This window comes from Leptonychotes weddellii, chromosome 6 (assembly GCF_054177405.1).
Source record: "Leptonychotes weddellii isolate Sample4059 chromosome 6, ASM5417740v2, whole genome shotgun sequence".
Lineage (NCBI taxonomy): Eukaryota > Metazoa > Chordata > Mammalia > Carnivora > Phocidae > Leptonychotes > Leptonychotes weddellii.
Genome location: NC_138374.1, coordinates 308,402 through 322,203, shown reverse-complemented (window position 1 = coordinate 322,203; position 13,802 = coordinate 308,402). Strand labels below are relative to the sequence as shown.

The 13,802-nt window shown below is 59.3% G+C and overlaps 1 protein-coding gene across 1 annotated transcript in view; it reads left to right on the top strand.

Annotated features, from left to right (window-relative positions):
• Positions 1-12,721, top strand: part of LOC115936563 (kinase non-catalytic C-lobe domain-containing protein 1-like) — a 49,177-nt gene extending 36,456 nt beyond the window's left edge. Inside the window, exons 16-21 of the mRNA XM_081823278.1 lie at positions 992-1,089; positions 1,944-2,338; positions 7,458-7,487; positions 11,922-12,015; positions 12,087-12,178; positions 12,322-12,721. Coding sequence (XP_081679404.1) covers positions 992-1,089; positions 1,944-2,338; positions 7,458-7,487; positions 11,922-12,015; positions 12,087-12,178; positions 12,322-12,618 — 1,006 coding nt within the window. The 3' untranslated portion in view covers positions 12,619-12,721. The remainder of the gene's footprint in view (positions 1-991; positions 1,090-1,943; positions 2,339-7,457; positions 7,488-11,921; positions 12,016-12,086; positions 12,179-12,321) is intronic.
• Positions 12,722-13,802: the final 1,081 nt, after the last annotated feature.

Here is a 13,802-nt window from a genome sequence, read left to right as displayed (position 1 = left end):
CCCCCGGCTGTGTTCCCCACACGTCCTGTCCCCTGAAGTCCAGCTCCCCACACTGGCCACCCACCCGGGTCCCTCTCGCTGGACCTGAAGCCCACCCTAACCCACAGCTTTCCGTTTGGGCACCGGGCTCCTTTGGGCAGGAAGAGAGGGCTGTGGGCTCACAGGGTGTGGGAGGCACATCCCTGCTCAGCTACCAGCTTGAGGAGGCAAAGGGACCGGGAGCCCAGAGGGGAGGAGGCCCCCACAGGGAACAGCATCTGCCCCCACCCCGTCATCCAGGTCAGCACTGGGTGACAGCTCCCCTCCTAATGGCCGACGTGGGGTGATGGCCTCTGGAGGACGGGCGGCTTCCCTCTCCCGGTGCCCCCGCCCAGCCCCGTGGCCCTAGCGCCTTCACAGACTGTGCCCGGGTGCTCCGTTGCCATGGACTGGGTGGCGGTGGCCCTGGGGGCGGGACCATGCCTGGACCCCAGTGTCTTGACACTGGGCACACCCACAGCCCTGTCTGCCTCCAGAGGCTGCCCCAGGCAGGTAGGACGGGGCGTCACTTCGCATTTGCCGCGGGAGCTGTGGGGGGGGATCCTTGCTGTGCTCCCCTCCTGTGCAGACAAGTCAACAGAGCACGGAGACGAGCACCCCACCCCCCCCGCACCCCCGTGTTCTTGCCGCATGGAGAAGGGCCATCCAGGGACCTCCAGAAACAAAGGCCCAGGAAGCCCTGTGCCACAGATTTGGGCCCCTTAATTACTGTGGAAGGACGGTGTTCTGTACCAGCCTGTGGCCTGCAGTCGGGTTGTCCTTGGGAAGCTTGGATGGGGCCTCAGAGTGGTGTGTGTCTGGGGTGCCGGGGCGGGGTCACTGGAGGCCCCCACCGCAGCCTCAGTGGGGCTTCTGCACATCCGCCGAAAGTTTCCTGTTGGAAGGCAGTGCGGGGTGGGGGGGGCCGGGAGGGGCCAGGGGGCGCCTGCAATGTCTTCCCTTCTGATGACAGTGCTTCGGAGGAGGCTGGGTCACAGCCCGAGGGCAGCACGGCCAGCACTCCAAGTGGCTGCTCACTGTCCAGCAAAAGGCCATCGCTGCATGGAGCAGGTAAGAGACATGGGCTCTGGGGGCAAGAACTCTCCACGGCAGGGTCTGTGTTGACCCTCTTACAGGAGAGGCTCCCCTCTGCCCCTGGGACCCCCCAGTGTCCCCTCAGAGACCCCAGAGCAGGGCTTGTCCTCCCCTGGGGGCTCTGTGCTGTGAACGGGGCTCTCCCAGGCCAGCAGGTGGGTGGCGAGTAGGAGTCCAGTGGGCTGGGGGCTGGGAGGGCGCTTCTGCTTCTGGAATCACTGGCCAACAGCTTGGTGATCGGGGACTCTTTGCATCTTTCCTAGAAACATGTGCCATTTAAAGACTCTGAGGCTTATTTTCCTGGAATGTTAGCGCAGGGCTCCAAGATAACTGAAGCCTTTGTAATTTCACAGAATCCCGTCTGAATGGGACATGGCTTTAGAATCAGGTTGCATGACTATGATCACACGTAATGGGCATTGGAGCAGGTGGACAGGCACCCTCCTCCCACCCTTTCTACCACGTGCATGCCCCAGGAAGTTTAGGAGCAAAGTGACTGTGCCCAGTGAGCCCCTCTGCCCCTCGGTCCAGCCTTGTTTGTGCTCCTCTCTGCACAAGCAGGTCACAACCCCTGGGGTCTCCTCTCTGGACTCCGGCCCCACGGGACAGCCTGTGTTTGGGAGGGGATCTGAGGGACCCTCCTGGGATGCAGGACCACCACCCTGAACCCTCAGGACCCTGTTGGGCCGCTAGAGAAGCAGGGGGGCACCCGGCCGTCTCAAGAGGCCTTGCGTCCCCGACTCAGCACGAGCAGCCTCTCCATAAACAATTAGTGATGGACTCTGCCACACGAACTAGAGTTCCGAGTGGAATCCTCCTCCCCTGTGCAGGGAAGGAGAAACTGACCACCGCGCGCGTCAGCCGAGCCCCCTGCCCGTCCCCGGCGCTGTCCGATGTGGACACGGACGAGCTCTCACGGGGTAACTTTGAGGTGGGATTCCGGCCTCAGAAGTCGGTCAGAGGCGAGCGGGAACAGCAGCAGGAGGCCGGAGAGCACGGGCAGCAGGGAGGGGGCCCGGGGCCCGAGGCAGTGGCCCGGCTGGCCAGGCCCAAGGAGGGGGCCCCAGCTGCTCACTCAGGCCCGGCCGAGCTCCAGAGCTGCAGCCCCGGCTGGTGCAGCGCCTTCTACGAGGCGGACTGCTTCGGCGCCGACGTCTCCAGCTACGTGAAGGAGCTGGTGAAGCAGAGAGCCGGCGGGGCCACCGACGTGGACGCCCAGAGCCCGGTGAGTCCCGGGCCGCTGCCCACTGCTGGCCATGTCGGGGAAGAGGGTGCCGTGGCCGCAGAGGCGCCCTGGGTGGCAAGTCCCGCATCGCAACAGGAGCTCCCAGTCACTCAGGCAGTGGGGGGTGCGTTCAGAGCCCCTCCCTGCATCCCACGTCTGGGCCCCCACCCACCACCAGTGACCCCCGCGCCGGTCTGGGCACCCTCCATGGGAGTACTGTGCTCATCTGCATGTGTCCTCCACATTTCGGGTAGGACATGGCCTTTCTCTCTGTTAGCTGGGCATATGAGCGCCAGGTGACTGTTGGCCTCGGGCCGTGTCTCGTGGGTTGGGGGGCAGGCAGGTGGAGCCCCCTCCTCCCAGACAGCCTCCTGTTCCTCATGCCTTGCCCGCGGCGGTGCATTCCGGCCAGACCCCGGGGTCATCTGGCCTGGGCTTCCCTGGTGGGCAGCGTCCCTCCAGCTAGGGCAGCCTACGCTTCTCCCTGGTCAGCAGGGCAAGACGAGCCCACAAACTTGAGGGTGGCCAGGCCAGGCAGCCCCTGGGTGAGGGCACCCCACAGAGCTCTGGACCCACAGTCGCTGCCCCTGCCACTGGGCCCCTGCCCCCCATACCCAGCGGCTCTGACCTGGGCTGCAGCCTTCCCCTGTGACCAGGAGCCCCCACTGGGGCCTTGGTGCCCAAGGCCTGACCCTCCAGGACAGCAGTCGGGAAAGACCCCATCAGTGCTTAAGCGTCCTGCTCCTGGTGCCTCTACCTGCCCGCATGACTCACTTCCTCTGGCCTCCAAGGAGCAGCACAGGAACGCAGCGCTCCCGGCCCTAACAGCACCATCTGAACCTTCCCCCGGGGCCCCCTCCTTGTTCATCTCCTGCCACTGCCTGAACTTGGTGTCCCTGCTCAGGCCCAAGCTGGAAAAAGAGCAGGGCCCTGCCCTCGGCCTGCACACGTGAGGATGGGGGCCATGCCCTGTGGACCCACCCTGCCCCCCCTTCATGCTGTGATCCCCTGCATGTGCCATCACGGGCACCAGACTTCGGGGCCTGGCAGGGGCCTCTGGTGGGGCCCTGGCATGGAGGGGGGCCCACATGTAGGCTGTCAGGGCCGGGAGCACAGAGCTCAGACCACAGGGCAGCTCCGCGCCGCTGCATCAGAGTCCAGGGCTCCCAGCCCCTGACCAGCTCCTTCCTTCTGGGGGGGCGGGAGGGGCCTGCGGACCTCGCCCCCACTTCCTTTTCTGTAACGTGTATTTGCACACGATGAAGCTTACTCGGAGCTGCTAGATGTTCTCGCCCCAGCAGCTTTCTACCTGCGATGGCCTCTCCCAGAAGTAGAAAGTGAACGCCCACAAGAGGCAGAAAGCCACATCACACTCCCCGTCGTGGGACCAGCGATGGGGCCGCAGCTCATGACAGCCCACCACACGCACAGGCCTCGTAAGCAGGAGTGGAACAGGTCCTCCACACCCTGGGCTGTCCTGGCGTTGGAGGGTCCTGAGGATCCTAATGTTCGTCACTGAGAGGGCCCGTGGACAGTGAGTGCCGTGACGCGGTTTCCGAGGGGGCGGTGGGGAACTAAAACGCTTCCCTGAAATACGCACCGCACGTTTCCTAGTTGTGTAGGCTGAGGGCCTGGAAGCAGAGACGGCCCGTGCCAGGGTCCTGGTTCCAGGGCCATCCTCCAGTCAAAGGGACCAGGGCTCCTGGAAGAAATCATGGACCCTGGGACTGGGGCAAGGCCGGTGACAGCAAGCCAGAGCCATCTTGGGCCAGAAAGTGAGGAAATGATTAAGAACCCATGATGGGGGCGCCTGGGTGGCTCAGTTGGTTGAGCGACTGCCTTCGGCTCAGGTCATGATCCTGGAGTCCCGGGATCGAGTCCCAAATCGGGCTCCCTGCTCGGCGGGGAGTCTGCTTCTCCCTCTGACCCTCCCCCCTCTCATGCTCTCTCTATCTCATTCTCTCTCTCAAATAAATAAATAAAATCTTAAAAAAAAAAAAAAAGAACCCATGATGGGGGCACGTCGAAGTTCAGAGGAACCAGCTGAAGGGCCCCCGGCAGCCAGAGCCAGAGCAGTTTGAGAAGCAAAAGAAATAACACAGAACAGTGTTCTAACTCAGAGTGTGAAACATCTGCACGTCCACACTCATACAGATCCTTGAGCTAGAAAGAGCATTGGCCCAATGATGGTTTTCGACGAAGTAGAAAAACTCATCCTCAAATTCATACAGAATCTCAAGGGACCTCAACTAGCCAAACAATCATGAAGAAGAAGAACGGAAGTGGACGACTCACACTTCTGATTCCAAAACTTGCTACAGAGCTGCTGCTGTCAAAGTGCGGTCCTGGCATGAGGACAGACGTACAGAACAGCAGGACAGATAGGAGAGCCCAGAAATAAGCCCGTAGTGAGATGATTGTTGACAAACCATCTGACCAGCAAGTGGTCCAAGGACAGTCTTCACAGCACACGGTGCTGGGAAGACAGGGTGTCCACCTGCGAAAGGATAAAGTCAGTCCTGTACCGTACTCCACTTCCAGAAATTAACTGAATTATCAGAGACCTAAACGTTAGAGCTAAAATGATAAAACTCGTAGAAGAAAATGGGAGAAGCTTCACAACCCTGGACGTGGAAATGATTTCTTGGATATAACACCAAAAGCACAACCAACAAAAGTAAAAATAGAAAAATTGTGCTCGGGGCACCTGGGTGGCTCAGTCATTAAGCGTCTGCCTTCAGCTCAGGTCATGATCCCAAGGGTCCTGGGATCGAGTCCCGCATCGGGCTCCTTGCTCAGCGGGGAGCCTGATCCTCCCTCTCCCACTCCCCCTGCTTGTGCTCTCTCTCTCTTTCACTCACTCATTCTCTCTCTCAAATAAATAAAATCTTTAAAAAAATAAAGATTTGGGCGCCTGGGTGGCTCAGTCGTTAAGCGTCTGCCCTCGGCTTAGGTCATGATCCCAGGGTCCTGGGTTCGAGCCCCGCATCGGGCTCCCCGCTCGGCGGGAAGCCTGCTTCTCCCTCTCCCACTCCCCCTGCTTGTGTTCCGTCTCTCGCTGTCTCTCTCTGTCAAATAAATAAATAAAATCTTTTTAAAAAAAAAAAATTGTACTCGATCAAAGCGCAGACCTTTTGTGCGTCAAAGGACGCCGTCAACAGAGGGGAAAGACAACCAACAGAATGGCAGAAAACATTTGCAAATCCTATATCTGAGAAAGGTTTAATCTCCAGAATGTACAGGGACCACAACAGCAACAACCCAAGAACCCAGCTGAACAAGGAGTGATGGACTTACATAGACGTCTCTCCAAAGAAGACACACAAATAGCCAAAAGCTCATGAAAAGATGCTCAACATCCCTGGTCATTAGGGAAAAGCAAATCAAAACCACAGTGAGACCCCACCTCACACACGGTAGGATGGCTCTTACCAAAATTTAAAAAAGAAAGAGAAAATATCATGTTGGCGAGATGTGGAGAAACTGGAGCCCTCGTGCATGGCTGGTGGGAATGTAAAATGGCGCAGCCACTCTGGAGTTTCCTCCAAAAATTAAACCTAGATTTACCACGTAAGTCAGTAAGTCCACCTCCAGGTGTCCACCCCAAAGAGCTGGGAGGAGGGCCTCCAAGAGCTGGTTCACAGCAGCCCAAGTGCCCATCAACGGATGGGTGGAGATGGAGAGTACGCACACAGTGGGACAGGCTGGTCCCTGACACGTCATGGAGGAGCCCCGAGGGCCTGATGCTGAGTGAAAGCCAGACACGGAAGGATCAGTACTCTGTGCCCCAGCTTCATGAGGTCCCTGGAGTCACCGCGTTCACAGAGACCGTGCGGGGGGAGGGGATGGGGGCTTGATCAGGACAGAGCTTCCCTCTTGTAAGACGGACATGGAGGGTGGGGATGGTTGTACAACGGGGTGAATGTGCTTCATGCCAAGCATGATGAAAAATGGTTAAAATGGTAAATTTTATGTTATGTGTATTTTGTCACAAAAAACTTTTCAAAATAAAAATTTAAAAACTAGTTGAGAGCGGGGCACCTGGGTGGCACCGTCAGTTAATCGTCCGACTCTCGGTTTCAGCTCAGGTCGTGATCTCAGGGTCATGAGACCGAGCCCCACATCGGGCTCCGCGCTCAGCAGGGAATCTGCTTGGGACTCTCTCCCTCTGCTTCTCCCCACTGTGCGCGCATGTTCTCTCTCTCAAATAAATAAATAAATCTTTTAGAAAAATAGTTGAAAACAAAAAAAAGGAGAGGATGACCCTTGGCCTTGGGAACTTGAACCGGTGCTTACAGATGTCATTCTAGTTGAATCCTAGTGAACAGAGAAGAGACGGAGGCAGCATCCCGCGGAGTTTCCTTTGCCCTCAATCCGTGCACACGGCCCCACCAGCATCCTGTGACTCTAACCTCCAGCTGGACCAGGAGACAGGAGCCCCGCTGACCTGGGAACGGGGAGGCTGAGGGCGCCCACGCCCCATAACAGAGGACGTGGCCCTTTCAGAGGCAGCTCACTGTGTCCACACCGACTTCCCCAACAGCTTAATCCGAGAGTTGTGGGGAAGGGGGGATGGTAAGAGTCCAGGTGTGTCCTCCAATGTCGTAGGTCATCCTCTGACATCACAGGTCGCGCCTGCTGACTATAGTCACGTCTTTATGATGGACGGCTATGGACGGACTGCCCTGTTGCCAGCCCCTGTGTTCAGCACCGCAGAGGGTGGCTCTTTTGTGTGCGAGAGCCTGCTGTAGGCTGACGGGGCCCTTTCCTCAGTCCTGTGCTCTCCTCAGGGTGGCGGCCCCTTGCAGGGAGATGCACCCACTGGTGAGCCCAGGTCACCCCTGCACCACACTCAGATTGTTCTTGAAAGTGGGCTCAGAGGCCAGCTCAGACCAGAAGAGTGCCGGCGGCCAGTGGCTGCCCTTATGTGGACCATGACCGTGTGGTTGGGACGAGGTGGCCTGGGCCTCCCATCTCTGAAACAGGCTCGGTCCCACAGTCACTCTGCGGTCACTCTGCGGGTGGGGCACAGTCAGGAGGAGGCAGGTGGTTTGAGGGATGATGTGGAGTGACTCGGAGTGACCCTGTTTTCCCTTTTGTTCCTGCTCACCTGGGGAAGATGTCTCTCCTGGAACCGGAATGCAGACAGGTGAGTTTCCTGCGCCCTTGCCTGCATGGGGCGCGGGGGCGGCGGTTGGGGGGGAGCGGCTGGACGAGGCCGCCGTAGTTTCGTGTTTCTCTTTGAGAACCCGCTGCATTTTGGGCAAACTGGAAAGGTGTAAAGCAACTATTGGTCACACTTTCACATTCGCTACCCAAACCGAGCGAGTGCGAGGCAGGCCCAGGCGCTGGGGTGGGCAGAGCGGCTGGAGGGCACCGGGTTCCCTCCATTGGTCACCGAGCGCATGCCGACGTGCCCCGCGCCCCGCGCACCTGCCGTGAGTGCGGGCTGAGTGCCCGCGTCTCCTCGTGCCGCAGCCCAGGTGCCCCGGGCTGTGAAGCTGTCCCGAGGGGCTTTGTTGCCCTTCACTGGCTGTTAAAACAGGCTTTGCTTTCAGTATTTAGGTGAGTGGTGCTGATTTCGGTTCCTCCCTCTTCTCTCTGTAAGTTCTGGCTTTCCGGCTTCCTTCTGACTGTGGTTCTCTTTGTCCTCAGTACTGGCCAGCTTTCAGGCCCGTGTCCATGGAGAGGGCTGTGTGTGCTTGTGCATCAGATAGTTCACACTTCCTTCTCTCATCATCCTGTGGGGGAAGTCCTTCGTTGGGTTAGGCCAGGGGAAGCACCTCAACGCAAATGATCCTAAGTATTTTATTTAGACCTCGCCAGTCCAAGTCAGCTGTGGTCGGGTTTGCTGTGCTTCTGCCAAGTATGGTCGTGGTGAAGCCCTGCTCGCGTGTGTCTTCTCCATTATCCTGTCTTGTGTGGAGTTTAGTTCACATAGATTTAGTTTTAAAATCAGTCGAAACAGTCCTGGAGTCTGTGTGAGCCCCCCTTTCCAGTGGGAAGCAGGTGTGTCCCACGGGCCCTCTCTGGGGGAAGGGGTCTGGATCAGCATCTGGACAGTGTGCGAGAGGGCGAGGGGGCTGGACAGAGCCTTGTGCAGGGTGGCCTCAGAGAGTGCCCTCCCCATGGCGGTCCTGAGCTGCACAAAAGGAGAGCCCAGGAACACAGGGCTCGGGGCCGTCCTTCCCCTCTTCAGGCTTTGGGGGATGTCAGCCAGGGTCGTGGCATCTTCAGAGAGCCAGGATTAGGGGCGCCTGGTGGCTCCATCGGTTAGGCGGCTGCCTTTGGCTCAGGTCATGATCTCAGGGTCCTGGGATAGAGCCCCATGTCCAGCTCTCTGCTCAGGGGGGAGTCTGCTTCTCCCTCTCTCGGTGCTCTCTCTCTCAAATAAATAAATCTAAAGAAAAAAAGGAAGGGAGGGAGGGAGAATCACAGAGAAGCATGCGTGGTTGGGACTGCAGAGACCCTTGGCCTCGCTTGAACCAGACCTCCCGAGGGCAGAGATGAGTCCGTCTGTGAACACAGCTGTGCGGGGTCAGGGTTTGCGCCCTCCCACTGACTGTCCTCAGTGATGACTCGTTCCAGATCTGTGCCATCCCCCGGGTAGCCACCGGCCGTGTGTGGCTGAGCACTCAAGGTGTGGCCTACGAGACAGAGGAATGGACATTCTCGTGTCCTTTTAATACTACAGCTGCCACACACGGCCAGTGGCTCCCATGTCGGAGGCGCATGCAGGTCCTGCGCATACAGTTCTGCCCCACACACCTGGGCACTCATTCTATCCCCCACCCTGGTGACCAGCGACTGGGTCCTCGGGCTGACGAGCCGGGAAGGCAGATTTGGAGCCAGGGTGTGCGACGTCAGACCCTCACTCTCCTCACACACAATCCCAGCCAAAAGATGTCTCAGCAGCTTTGGGGCAACATGAGCTGTGCTCAGCAGGCTTCCTCCCCAAACGTCTGCCTCATGTGGGGCTCTCGCTGTGCTCGAAATCAGCGTTCTCCACACCTGTTTCCACGGAGACTGCCTGCCGTCCCAGTGTGTGACACCCCCCGCCCCTGCAGGTTGCACGTGGCCCAGCTGGAGAAGGTCCTGGAGGCCTTGGGGGACCCGATTCAACAACCGAGACGTGGGAGAGGAAGGTGGTTCTGTGTTCAGTCTGCACCACATCCCCCAACACCGGCACAGCCCCTGCCCCACAGCTGCCCCAGGCTTGGAGGTTCCTACCACCTGGCGTGGCCATCTGCTACCCCACCGTTAAAATAGAGGCATGAGGGGCGCCTGGGTGGCTCAGTTGGTTAGGCGACTGCCTTCGGCTCAGGTCATGATCCTGGAGTCCCGGGATTGAGTCCCGCATCGGGCTCCCTGCTCGGCAGGGAGTCTGCTTCTCCCTCTGACCCTCCCCCCTCTCATGCTCTCTCTCTCTCATTCTCTCTCAAATAAATAAATATAATCTTTAAAAAATAAATAAATAAAACAGAAGCATGAAGAAGACAGCCACATGAACCACCTTTTCAGTAAAACCATCAGATAGAAGAGATTCCAATATTTAAATAAAAACACCACCTGCATTTTTAATTTCACAAAATTGTACAGAAATAAGTGCTACCAACGAAGCAAAGTCCCTTGTAGTTAGAGGAGACCAGGGGAAAGCTTGTTTGGGTTTCAGCTGATTAGATGTGCCCAAATGAAGACCGGAGTGTATTTGGCTTTCAGAGTAAGGCTCCCATCAGTGTGGCCATTTCAGGGCCCTGGGGCCACCTTGAACCCTACTAACAGGAAGTTATTTCCCTGGGAGTCTGAGAGATCCCTGGGCCTCTGCCTCTTCCTCTGGTTCTTGGCCCTAGCCAGGTCCCTCACTGTGCCCACCCCACACCTATCCTCCTCCCCCAGGGACAGGCAACCTCACAGCCCCAGCTGGAGACCCGTGGGAGCTCAAGGCCCCCTCCCAGGGACCCACCAGGCTTCCAGCGCCCTCACCGCTCCAGACTCACACCCCTCCTCAGCCCTGGACCCTGCAGGGTTGGGGGCAGTAAGCCAGGCTGCATCTGTCCGCTCCTTCCTTCAAGGGAGGGTTTCCTGGTCCCTCTGGGTGAGAGAAGAACCCAGACCCACCTCACTGGAGGACACAGCTCGGGGAACTTCCCCCCACCCCAAGCAAGCTTGTGGACCCTCCTGGGAGATGCACATTCTCCAGGAGGGGTTTGGGGCCCCTGATGCTGGGCACCCTCGCAGACCGTGACACCGCGGCTCTCTGGACTGCCCGCGAGCAGTAGGGGCCACGCGTCCTGGCCGCTGTCCCCGCGCAGCACCGCCGAGGGGCCCGGTGGGAACGGGGGCTAGCCAGCCTGAGTCTGGGGCAGGGACTCCGCGTGGGGGTCCCTCGGGGGCGGCCACGCAAGCTGGGCAGCCGGGCCTCAGGTGGGATCCCCACCCTCGGGGACCCAGGTGCGGGGACGCGGCGCCCCCGGCGGTCGCGTGGGGGTCCTGCAGGGGCCTCGCGGGGCAGCTAGGGCCTTCGGCTGGGCTGGGGGGCCAGAGGGGACCAGAGAGGCCAGAGGCGCGGGCCAGCTCCCCGTCCCCCCAACCAGGCAGAAGCGGTCCTGGACACCTATCCGGAAGGGCAGTCCCTCGGTGGGCCAGGGCGGGGCCCAAGCCGCGGCCCCTGCACCCCAACCCCCTCCTCGTGCGGGGGGCCTGGCTTTCCTGGGGTGGGGGACGGTCAAGAAGCCGGGACAGGCCACTAGCTGCCTCAACGATTTTCTGCCCTCATTGTTTTAAGTGGCTCAATGGGATCTACTTTGCAAATACCAATTTACTGAGATACTATCTTTGCCCCCAGTTGTGTTGAACTTCATAATAAAACAGTTACTTTACCAGAAAAACGGTTTATTCAGGAAAGCAGAGAATGGCAACATACAGAAGCAAACTAGGGCAAAAACCACAGGCAAGACCTGGGAACAAAGAGGAGGCTCTTTCATATGGGGGAGTTGGGGCACCTGTTGTAAACTAAACCTCCATCGGAGTAAACTGGGGGCTGCATTGGCTGGGCCGTGAGCGTCTCTCATTGGCTGGGCCGTGAGCGTCTCTCATTGGCTGGGCCTTGGGCGTCTCATTGGCTGGGCCCTGAGCGTCTCTCATTGGCTGGGCCGTGGGCGTCTCTCATTGGCTGGGCCCTGAGCGTCTCTCATTGGCTGGGCTGTTGCCGGGGCAGGAGGAAACCTTCCTGGTCGTTGCCGGGTAGTGTGTCCACCTGCAGGGTCCCTGCTGGGTCTGCCATTCGCCGAGAGTGGTGCTGCCGAGAGGTCCCCTGCTAGCCTCCAACCCCCACTTCGGCGACATTTCCTAGTCCCCTCGTCGGAATTCACGTCCCCCGTGGCGCACACAGACCGTTTCTGTGGCTGGATGACGACAGCGTCCCTGTGAGGTCCCGTGAGAACCCTGGTGTCCCCGCGTGGGACGTGTCCCGCGCTCTGGTTCTGTGCGGGCCCTGTGGGGAGGCCGCCTTCCGCGACCACGCCCGCAAGCGCGGGGCGCGCGGGGCGGGCGCAGGCGGGGCTCACGGGCTGTCTCGTGGCAGGAGCTAGAGCAGCAGCTCCTGATAGAGAAGAGGAACTACCGGAAGACGCTGAAGTTCTACCAGAAGCTCCTGCAGAAGGAGAAGCGCAGTAAAGGTAGCTCGGGGCCGGGCAGAGGCGCTCCGGGGGGCTGGGGCCCGCCTTGTGCCAACTCTGCCCGCCCCCAGGCTCCGAGGTGAAGACCATGTTGTCCAAACTGAGAGGACAGCTGGAAGAAATGAAGTGCAAAGTGCAGTTCCTGGGACTGGTCAAGAAGTACCTGCAGGCAAGTCGGCCCGAATCCCTAACCGCCCCCCTGCCCCCCCTCCCCCGCCGTCAGTAGCAGGGTGACCCAGCACCCGGGTCCTGCCAGCACCCGGTGGCAGCAGACCAACCAGACGGAGGCAGCTCGCTTGCCTGCACACACAGGTCATGTACGCGGAGCGGTGGGGCCTGGAGCCCTGCGCCCTGCCCGTGATCGTGAACATCTCTGCGGCCCACTGCGACACGCTGGATTTCAGCCCCCTGGATGAGTCCTCGTCCCTCATCTTCTACAACGTCAGCAAGCACCCGCGTGGCGGCAAGCAGAGGAAGGCCCGCGTCCTGCAGGCGGGCACGCCTCTGGGGCTCATGGCATACCTCTACTCCAGGTGCGGCCTCCCATGCCCCAAGTGGGGAGGTGGGCCTGTGGGATCCCCTGGACCCCTTCATGCCTTTTGAAAGCAAAAGGGAGACAGAAAAAAAGAAACAGACCTCCAGGAGGTGAACGAGGTGAGGAAAGTCTCTGCCTTCCCTCATCTGAGATGGGTTTATACTTCTTTTAATTTAAAAAAATGTTTTCATCAGAACTTTAAGTGGCCTGTTAGCTGCCATTTGTCTCCTTTGCCAAGCTCTTGGCTGGACCTGCACCTGGAGTCTAAGGTGCGCCCTGACAGGTGCTGGGAGGAGAGCCGGGGAATGTGGCCATGCACAATTAACAGCCCAGGGGGCTTCTAAAATTAAACACACACAGGAGCCTCAGAAACATACCTGGATCCCAGCCACTTTGCCAGGTGAAAACACCCCACAATTAATCATCTAGCTCCCCAGGGACCGCCAGGGAGGTTTGTCTCAGCACGCTCATTGAATTACTTCTGCAGCCACTGTCTCTGGGCATGAGCACAACGTTGGTTCATCAGACACCCTAACTGATGTGCAAGGTGTGCATGCTCACCCTGCAGCAGGGAGGGCCAGTCCCCTCACACCCAGGGTCACTGGCACCCCCGGGACACCCCCACCCTGCCCATCGGCACGGCCACATGTCCTGCGTGGATGGGCCTCTAGTGTTCACCTGGTACGCAGGCACAGGACCTCCTGGCAGGTTCCCTTGACCCAATGGCCTGGCCCACTCCCAGGCACGGGGCCTGGCAGCTCAGGGCCGGGTATAGACTACCTTCCCAGGCAGTGGGGGGAGGCCCCACCCAGTCTTGCCTTTGGGAGACCCATGACACACTTGGGAGCCCCCGAGGCCTTCTTTAAGCTGGAGGCTGTGGTGACCCCAGAACTGATGGTCAGGTATCAGCAGGGAACACTGGGGGCTGTCAGGGAACAAGGGAAGTCCCTGAGAGCAGGGGCCTCCCAGGCCTCCCAGGATAGCAGCCTCTTCCCATGTACCCTGAACGCCTGAGGTGGACTGCACCTGGCTGTGCTGGGAGCCTTCCACTGGCCAGGGGCCCAGGTATACCCTTTGCAAGATGAGTGTACCACACACACACACCGAGGGCTGGCTGTGTGATTACAGGAGACTTGTGTGTGCATGTGTGTGAGTGGGGTGTGTGTGCATGGTGTGTCTGTGCATGTGTGTGAGTGGGGGTTGTGTGTGTGCATGTGGGGGGTGAGTGGGGTGTGTGCATATGTGCGTGGCA